This window comes from Epithele typhae (genome assembly GCF_022376455.1).
Source record: "Epithele typhae strain CBS 203.58 chromosome Unknown BXZ73scaffold_36, whole genome shotgun sequence".
Taxonomy (NCBI): domain Eukaryota; kingdom Fungi; phylum Basidiomycota; class Agaricomycetes; order Polyporales; family Epitheliaceae; genus Epithele; species Epithele typhae.
The window spans coordinates 333,175-342,422 of record NW_025954227.1 but is presented as its reverse complement, the minus strand read 5'-3'; the positions used below and the strand labels follow the sequence as shown (position 1 = coordinate 342,422).

The window sequence follows — 9,248 nt, the reverse complement described above, 5'->3', positions numbered from 1 at the left end:
GCGCTATGGCCTGCTCCAAAACTAAACGCGACCCCACTCGCGCTCCTGCGCGAGAACGGCCTAACGATATTGGAAGAGCTGTAGAAGTCCAGTTTGCGCCACAGCATTCGGCGACAGGATTTGCCTGCGTTCCTGTAGGTGCCATGGAAATTGACTTACCTATACTCCTTCTCAGTGCAGAACTATCTCCTCTCTGAACATTCGCATTTCTGCACTTCTGCTTTACGGAATATATGAATTACATCCTGTTTCACAACTTCCGTAGAACGCTTTAACGGATAAAGTGCACCCTGAGTATCCTATCGATTTACATTGTGCTCCCTGTGCCAAACGGCCCCGGCGTCAGACGAGCGTGACGGCGCCAAGGTCACCTGACGTAGTCGTGTTTGCGCCGGGACTACCTTAGCCTCTGAATGGCTCGCTGCGCTCGCAACAAAGTCCTGAGCTCCTCTGCGACACAGCCCATGCAGCCTCATGCCTTCCCACAAACTCACAGTGTGTCGCACGCGGTCTCACGGACGCAAGACGTAAGCAGAGACGGCGGGGCAGAAAAGCAGCGCTCCCATGGTGCCCGTCTCCTGCGGCTGCGGCGTTATTTATGATCAGGACGCTGATGCCCCGTAGGAAACACCCGAAAGCCTCCGATGTCGCGCGTCGCCCAGATCAGCTGTGCTTTGATATCGAAGTCTCAGTGGAGTGCGCAGCCAATGCTCCCCGGCGTGAGATAGATCCAAAAGTCCGAGGGTGTATTGCATTGCACGAGTACAGGGGTGACATTAGCGTCCGATTAGTGTATCCGTAGATTACAGAGGCGGCAACGGCCGACGACATTGCGGGCAGATGTTCTATCCCGTCCTCGTCAGCGACGGCTCGTAGCACCCCGAACGCACGGAAGCCAGCTCACCTTGATCGCCAACCACTGCACACGCCACCGCAAGAAGTCCAGAGGTGCACATCAGTACTGCAGCATGCGTTCCAACCAAGTGAACGGCACTCACACGCTCAAGGCACGCAGTGTGCTGCCGAAGGGGACCCGCAACCGATCAGCAAACCGCCCCCAAGCCACAAATCCAAACCGGCGACTCACGAACAGATGGTGGCACGGCGCCAGACTGTAGCTCTTCCTCGCCGCGCCCTTCCCCGCGACGCTCCGGAAGAAGCCCGCGCGCTCCTCCGCCCCGCTCCCGCCCCCGCCCAGCAGCCCGTCGCGCGACTTGCTCCTCCGGCGCCGCATCCCGTCGTCCACCTCGATCGCGTCCATGCAGATCGCGCAGTCGCCGAGCGACTGCTCGGGCGCCTCCGGGTCGGGCAGCGGCAGCGGCGGGTGGTAGTCGTACGTCTCCGCGCGGGCCACGCGGCGCGGGAGGAAGAAGGTGGGGCCGAACCGTGTCTGGAAGTCGAGGGTGCCGGCTTGGGCGAGCATGAGGAGCGCGAGGAGGAAGATCCACGGCCGGGGTTCGACGTCGAAGATGTTCTTCGGGCAGCCGAGGAAGTCTGCCGCGGGAGGCGTCAGTCAGTCAACTGAAGAGGAGGACAGAGAGGGTGCGAGGAAACGTACAGCAAGCGTAGAAGAGCCGGCCGAGCGTCGTCCCGACGAGGTAGGTCGTCGAGAGCCCGCTGCTCCGCGAGCGCCGGGCGCCCCGGTAGATCTGGATGGCCCACATGCTCAGGTAAAGCATGCTGATGAAGAAGAGGGGGAGCGAGAGCATGATCACCACCCGAAAGAGGATGATTAGGCACAGCGACATGATTGTCCACAGTCGCGCAGCAGGGTCTGTGCGGATGTGGTTCCACAAGAACGGAAGGAAGCCGGGACGACCGGGTTCATTAGGCTGTGCGGGCGCGGGTGTGGGCGCAGGGGCAGGGGCGGGTGTGGGCGTTGTTGTTGGCGGGGCAGTGGTAGGTGGCGTCGCTTCCCCCGCAGGAGCTGAGCCTTCAGTCGGAGGCTGAGAGGCTGGAGGTGTAGAAGGCGGTGGTGCTGGCGTCGGTGGTGCTGGAGCGGGCGACGGCACGTCCTCGTGTGCTTGCATCTGGCCTATTAGGACGGCAAATTGCTGTACCATGCCGTCAGCTTATAGATATGGAAGTTCATACCAAAATACGCACTGCCTCGTAGATGAACAGCAGACATGAGAGACCGGCTGGAGCGAGGACTGATAGTGAAGGTTGACCATCTGCAAGAATGGCGACCGTGACGTGCTGTGACGTGCAGTCAGCAACGGTCGAAGAGTTGACGCATATATGCATCTGAACGCACCCCCACGAAAGATATAGCATCGATCAAGCTTTGGATGAGGAATGTGTAACGAGAGACTTTGGACAACCCAGCAGCGGAGCTGCTCTCTGTCGCCTGCTTCCGGAAGAGAGCGAGGAGGATAAAGCTGACAATCGTGGAGATGCCAGAGTCTGCATGGGCGGGAGATGAACCTTCAGATGCAAGCGCATGTCAAAGAAGGACTTACAAGTGGTGATCTTGCCGTAGAGTCTCTTCGTTCTGTAACTGGTGCATTAGCTCCCGCTAGGACATCAAAAAGGATTTACGCACTGTACGCCAGTCGCATGCTGCACTTCGTACAAAAGTCCGCAGTCTTGACTGAGCAGCACTGCTTCAAGCGCCAGCTCCGGTGCTCGCACAGTGGTAATACCTGTAGGCTCTTCAAACTCTCTCTCGAGTTCCCTCATTTGTTCTTCGGGAACATTGGTGGGGTCGAGTTGAGCATAGAACTGGAAGGAGCAGTTGGTCTTGAGGCTGTCATCTGCGAATTGTTGGTTCGGGTTGCTCACGCTGAGGCGCGAACACACGCACCGGTGGAAGATGTATCCTGCTCAAATACTCCCGTGTTGATCCTGTCCTGCAGTCTGTTGATCCGGGCACGAAGTTCCTTCTCCGCTGCTCGAGCGGTATCATTCCGGAGGCCTTCGGGGACAAGGGCTGGTAGTGCACGAATATCGTTGCCTCGTCTGGGGACATCCATCGGGTCTAGTTAACGACGAGATAGACCCCACGAACGGTCACACTCACCCTGGACCCTCCGCGAACGCATACACCGTGCCTGTCGACACCACATGGACGCCCTCGAAGTCCAGATGGAGCTCGTCCGAGCTCATAGGGTCCGAGAACTCGATCTTGCCCTGCATCCAACGCGGTCAAACGAGCACCTCGACGACACGAGTCCCGACGGGCACTCACATGTATGATCGCAATGTCCTTCACCACACCCTCCTCTCCATCCTTCGCCGCCACCCTCTCCTTCTCCTCTCCGTCCGCATTCCCCGCGCTGGCGTTCCGCGCGAACGGCACGAGCTTGTCCCCGATGTTGATCGTCACCTTGTTCGACCGCGTCCAGTTCCACGCCCCGAGCCTCGCCGGCACGAGCGTGAGGTTCGTGGGCAGCATCCACTGCTCCGACAGCGGCCGCCACGGCGCGCGCCGCTCGGTCGCGTTTAGTGCCGTGAGGTTGTGCGCCTGGATGGCGGCGTGCCAGTACCCGGTCATGTTCGCGTAGTACGAGCCGCGGCGGGGGTCGAGGGTGCGGCCGTGGGCGATGAACGAGGACACGAGCGGCATAGTGTTCGGGTCTTGCGCGGGCTGTCCCCCCACAGACACGCATCGGGAACCGCATGAGCACCGTCTGCGTACGGCGGAACGGGAGGACTGACGAGGGTGAAGTTGGTCGCGGTGCCGTTCAGCCACGCGGTGTAGTTCGAGAGCTGGTGGTTGAGCGACTGGAGGCCGTTGACGTACAGGTCGCGCGAGGACGCGAACTCGTCGCCGCGGCCGCCCATGAGCATGAAGAGGACGAAGGAGATGAAGAGGAAGGAAGGGACAGAGCTCCGGGGCTGCCGGGGCGCATTGTTGTCCGCCGTGCCGTTTTCGAGGTCGCGGGGTTCATCGGCGGCGGGGTGCTCATTGCTGCTCATTGAGGTCGCTATTGCTCAAGTCGCGGGATGTCGGCCAGTGGTATGAGAGAAGAGAGGAAGAGTGAGAAAGCGAGAGACAGACAGACGAGACGAGACAGACGAGCGTTGGATATCGGGCGGCTATCGGACTGGCGCAGGCGGCTGCGCGGACCGGCGAACGGACGAAGAGAGAGAGAGAAGGGGAACTAGATTGTGTGGGGGCCTCAGACCCATATATATATGATGGCTGGTCTCCCCACAGCCGTCCTCTCAGCTGGGGCACCGAGAAACCGAACAGAATGAGCTGGAATACATCCGAAGCAGAGTCCGTGCGCCGTCCTCGCCATGTCCTCTCGCCGGCGCTGATTGAGTCACTGTTGGTGTCGGCGCCCCGACACAGGTCCATGTCAATTACAACCAGTGCCATCGACAAAAGTGCTGTAAACCGACGTAGATCATCGCGAGAAATTCACAGACTCATGGCCGCAAAGATCATTTCCGTGTTTACCCCTGCGAACGGCTCAAAGTCCTCGGCGACTGGACACACTACGCTATTGTCGGCGGGCAGCTGTTCGTATGTCCATCAGCACATCCGCCCACGGACAGGAGGGTGGTTGGCTACCGTGCCGTTGACAATGTACCCAACCACGGTCTCGATAAACATGCCGAAGGGGGCTCCGAGTTGGTGGTGTGCTAAGGGGTCGCGTGAACGTACGGAACATCACGTGGACCAACGACGACTACCCCAATGCCTCGCTGAGTGACAAGCCGCGCTTGGCTTCCCAGCAGAGTTATTATCTCTCGAGCGCCCGCCAGTGGGGTGATGGGGTCAAACTGCTGGGGCGTGAGCCCGTCGTACGTTCAGAGAAAACGAGGGACATTACCACGTTCGAAAGCACCAGAACCGGGCTCGCGAGCGTCTTGTTGAACGGGCCTTCGTATCGTTCGACCGCGCGCACCGGCCAGAAGTCGCACATGTACTCCTGTGCGGGCCACGCGGCCCCAGCTGTGTGTGCGCATACATGAGATTCGCGCGCGCGAGGACGAGAGACATGTGCATACCGATGCGGGAAACGTTGCGCGCGGCGGCGATCAGGTTGTTGAACACGGCGCGCATGCTGGGGTCACGGACGTCGACGCTGTCCCCGCACTGGATTGCGGTCCCGCTCAAGGGCGTAGTGGCATCTTCTTGAGAGCCGTGCCCACGGCGCACGTGCATACTGATCGTACGAGGAGAGCACGGAGGGTCAGATCTCAGACGGGGGCTCTAGGAAGACGAGGGTCGGACGCACCCTCGGCGCACTTCCGTCCTCGTCGATGTGTTTGCTCCCGTCTCGCCTCCCACAGCGGCCACGAACTGGGGCCACTCGTCGTTCGCGAACGATGCCCAATCGGTCGGGTTGAACAGCATCCCATATAGCTCCACTGCGCATCCTTGAGAAACCGCGTGTAACAGTATGGAGAGTGTCATGACTCACTGCGGATGTCGCCCGAAGTCACGGGTACTGACGAGTTCGCGCGCTCCGCGTCGTGCGCGGTCTGAAGGAGCGCGTTGACTGCGCTGTCGACGTCTGAGGCGGAGGAGTTGACATGGGGTGCGATCGAGCAGCCGGCGGGTCCGGCGAGCGAGCAGCCGGTGAGGAAGGCGGTGTATGCGCTGTCGACATCGACGAGCTGATGGGACCAATGCTGGGGAGAGGTCGGTGAGCGCGAGGGACGCACAAGGGAGGGGAGGGAAGACGCACAAGGGAGAGGCTTTGAGTGGCGACGAAGACGGGGTCGAGAACGCCGTCGAGGACGAAGCGGCCCACGCGCTGCAAGAGATCGGCGCGGTCAGATGCGTAAATCGAAGCGAGCGCACATCGAAGAACGTACTTCGGGAAACACTAGTCCGCGTGCCAAAACGTATCAGCTCCTGGCCGCGCTCTGCAGACGACGATGTACGTACTGTTCGCCAGCCACATCGCGACCAAGGTCCCGTACGAGACCGAAACAAAATTGATCGCGCTGCCCTCACCGTCGAGCGCGTCCGCAAGGCCAGCCACGTCCCGTGCGGTCGCCGCGGAGCCGACGTACTTGAGGAGGTGCCCACTTGAGTGCTCGAGGCAGCGCTGCCCAAGCGTCTTGTACTTGTGCTGCATGAGCGGGGCCTGCGCGAGGAGCACCGAGACGTCCTCGGGGTCTGTAAACCGTCCCGTGTATGCGATGCCTGTGTCCTGAATCGTGCCGGCGAAGAAGTCGTCCTGCTCTTCTGGGTTGTCGAAGCAGAACACGTCCCCAGGGCTGCGTCGGCATCGTCGTCAGCGCGCGTCTCAGCGAGAGGGACCAGACCCGGAGGCGCACATAGTCAGATTCCCGGTGCCCCGTGTGTCGAGGCCGACGATGTCGTAAAGCCCGGCGGTGAGCGTCTGTAGGAGGTCGGCGTTGAGCGCAATGCTAAGGATCCCCGACAACGCCGGGCCACCTGCGACACCGCAAGTCAGTCGCCTCTGCGAAGGCCAGGTCTCGTGTGCGGATCTCACCCGGGTTGAAGAACACCGTTCCCAGCTTCTCCGACGCGGGGACGGTCGCATTCAGTATTCCGAACGCGATACGTCCTTTGCCTGCGGAGGGGTCTTGGTAATCAAGTGGGACTTGGAAGAAACCGCACGAGATGCTCGCATTGCCGATCGTAGCTGGATCGCAGGTGAACCATTCAATCTGTCGGTAGAGAAAAGTGGTCAGCTTGCAGTTTGGACACCAGACGCGTATAATGAGCGTACGTTGTTAGTGTTGCCCGTGTGAGCGTGAGTTGGCGATGCGAGTACTATCGCTGCGGTGACAAGGGTGAGGTTCAGCGAGGTGAGAAACATCTTGTGTGGCGAGCTGTTGCATATCACGCTCCAACCCCAGCGTATATATACGCGTTGGTTCGGCTCCGTCGGCGACGCGCGCATCCTGGCACGCTCGCAGCTGCGACGGCCTCCTACTGCGGGCATGTCTACCCCTCGGTGCGCAGTGCTCGACGGGACCTGTAAGAAGTTTAACCTGCGGGACAATCGGAGGAAACATGCTCGAGGATGGCCTTCAAGGACGACGTCGCGCAGTTCGCCCACGTCACTGCAGACAGGATCGCCGGGTCGGATACTGCGCACGTTGGACGAAAGTTCACCGAATGCATCAAGCCCAGCCTGTCTCGTCAGCGGCGTTATGATCGTGGAAGGATGAGAAGGTGTGTGTGTGTAGCGTGCAGTTCATGACTAGAAAGCCTACGTCGAGGTTGAATTCTTGTGTGAGGGTTCCGTCGTGCTTGTAAATAATCCGTGGGAGGTTAGAACAACGAGGAACCCGAAAAAGGGTGGGGACGCCGCGGTGGAAGGCGTAAGTCAAGTGGCAAGCCGCGACTTTTACCGGCACGAGTCGGTAGTCTGTCCGGCCCGGGCGGCGCGATCGCGCTCATCCTATGCAAGTCGCCCAGGCAGGCCCGTCCACATCTACTGCCTCCCACGTATTACTGGGGCTTCTGGCACTCAGTCGCTTGCAGGCACACCAGGTAAAGCAAGTCATAACCACAGTCATCGATATCATTACGTGTGTCAAGGGGTACAACAACACTTTCTCCAATGTGACAATAAATAAGTTATGGTATCCGAGGCGCCACACCTCAATATAAATACGACCGGGAATGAAGTAGAGCGAGGGTGATAGTAAAGCGAGGGTAGAGAGCGAGTAGTAAGCGGAGGTCGTTTACTGGACGGTGAAGCTGCGAGGGAGGAAAGGGACATGTCAGCACACTGCGCGGCGACGATCCTGATGAGGACACTCACTAGGCGACGGCGTCGAGGATACCACGCTGCGCGACCGCGACAAGCGCGGGCTGGTGGTTCGAGGACGAGTTGATGGTGCCGATGCGGTACACACCGGGCTTGAGGCCGCCGCCGACGACGGTGCTGAGGATGCCGTTCTGCGCGACGCCGTTGAGGCCCTTGAAGAACTGGAACGACGTCGCGTCGACGATCTTGGTCGACGTGAGGGACTCGATCTGCTGGATCGTGACGTGCGAGTGGCCCTTGATCAGCCCGGCGTCGTTCACGGTCTGGGGCGCCATGTGGAAGGTCGTGTCCGGGTTCGTGAAGTGGCCGGTCTCGATGTTCTGGATCGCGATCTTGATGGTGAAGTTCTGGTTCGCCGGGACAGTCGCAAGGTTGGCGGGCTCGACGAACGCGGCGGCGGGCATCAGGGCCTTGGCCGCGATCACGCCCATCGGAGTCTGGTTGCAGGAGCCCTCGACGATCTGCTTGCCGTTCGTCTTCTGCTTCTGGGGGAACTGGAGGCAGAAGTTGATGAAGTTGTTCGTCGACGTGGTGGACGCCTCCTGGCCGTCGTTGAGCGGCTCGCCAGTGGTCGAGTAGTCGAACACGTTCGAGGGGTCGATGGTGAGGGCGGTCTGGGCGTTCGCCGCGGCGGTGCCAGCAGGGGGAGCCGCAGAGGACGCGGCGTTGCCGTTGGCAGCGTTGTTACCGGCGGCGACGGACGAGGAAGCAGCGGCCGCAGCAGAGGTCGTCGCCGCACCGGTGGACGCAGCGGTCGCACCAGTGGCAGCAATACGAGCGTCACGGTCGGCGGCGGTCGTGCAGGTGATCGAGGTACCCGCAGAGTTGACGAGCGGGAGGGCAGCACAGCTTCATCGAAGTGTGAGTTTGCGTAGAATGCGTCATATGAACGGAGAACGTACACAAGGGTGGCACCACAGGACTGGAGCACGAACTTGCCGTTGACACACTGCGCGAACTGGTCTTTAACGCAAGCGTTCTCGCCAGCCGTGCAGGCGGAGTCCGCAGTCAGACCGGCGAACTTCTGGCTGAAAAAAGGGAACAAGGACGTCAGGATCATCGTGCCAAGCCGACATGTTACGTCCAAACTCACTTGAGGGCAATGGCATCCTGACCGTTCTGGAGGGTGAAAGCAGCGCGCTTGCGGGTGGTGAAGCTCGGCTTGAAGCCAGGAGCGGCGGAGGCACCGAGGGCGAGGGCGAGGGTGATGAGGGAATACTTCATGTTGGTTGGTCGTAAGTAGGCGTTCTACGCTTAAAGGAGAGGAGTGGCGAGGACACTAGGTCACAAAGGAGAGACGAAGTCGAGAGGACTGTGGGGGGCGATCGCGGATCGCAAAAGGGGGTCGTAGACGTTGCGGTGAAGAAACCGAACGAGGAACGAGCCCTGTCCAGGCTGAGGTTATATATCGGTTGCCCCATCTGCAGTCGCCCGCGTGCCGCGCCCGGCCTGTGATCGGCTGGGCGGGAAGGCGATGCTTGGCCCGGCCGATATGCCTCGGCGAGAGGTGATGCCGTCTGGACCATGAGCGGCAGC

The 9,248-nt window shown here is 60.5% G+C and overlaps 3 protein-coding genes across 3 annotated transcripts; all 3 read right to left on the bottom strand.

Moving 5' to 3' along the window:
* Positions 1-803: 803 nt before the first annotated feature.
* Positions 804-3,921, bottom strand: BXZ73DRAFT_49527 (uncharacterized protein; the record flags this gene model as incomplete). Its single annotated transcript, XM_048020264.1, has 14 exons — positions 804-845; positions 905-919; positions 999-1,019; positions 1,088-1,494; positions 1,559-2,054; positions 2,107-2,199; positions 2,258-2,406; positions 2,463-2,494; positions 2,546-2,756; positions 2,807-2,961; positions 3,023-3,132; positions 3,191-3,208; positions 3,245-3,589; positions 3,661-3,921. 14 exons carry the CDS (start codon positions 3,919-3,921, stop codon positions 804-806), a joined length of 2,355 nt encoding a protein of 784 aa, XP_047876298.1.
* Positions 3,922-4,369: 448 nt separating this feature from the next.
* Positions 4,370-6,752, bottom strand: BXZ73DRAFT_103016 (alpha/beta-hydrolase; the record flags this gene model as incomplete). The annotated part of the gene is made up of 13 exons (XM_048015451.1): positions 4,370-4,468; positions 4,523-4,593; positions 4,632-4,734; positions 4,785-4,906; positions 4,963-5,120; positions 5,193-5,325; positions 5,379-5,589; positions 5,646-5,714; positions 5,776-5,786; positions 5,849-6,183; positions 6,244-6,364; positions 6,423-6,600; positions 6,663-6,752. 13 exons carry the CDS (start codon positions 6,750-6,752, stop codon positions 4,370-4,372), a joined length of 1,701 nt encoding a protein of 566 aa, XP_047876297.1.
* An 874-nt stretch (positions 6,753-7,626) lies between these two features.
* On the bottom strand, positions 7,627-8,936 carry BXZ73DRAFT_103015 (uncharacterized protein; the record flags this gene model as incomplete). Its single annotated transcript, XM_048015450.1, has 4 exons — positions 7,627-7,642; positions 7,707-8,561; positions 8,615-8,740; positions 8,806-8,936. The coding sequence occupies 4 exons, from the start codon at positions 8,934-8,936 to the stop codon at positions 7,627-7,629; spliced, it is 1,128 nt and encodes a 375-aa protein (XP_047876296.1).
* Between the last annotated feature and the right edge of the window lie 312 nt (positions 8,937-9,248).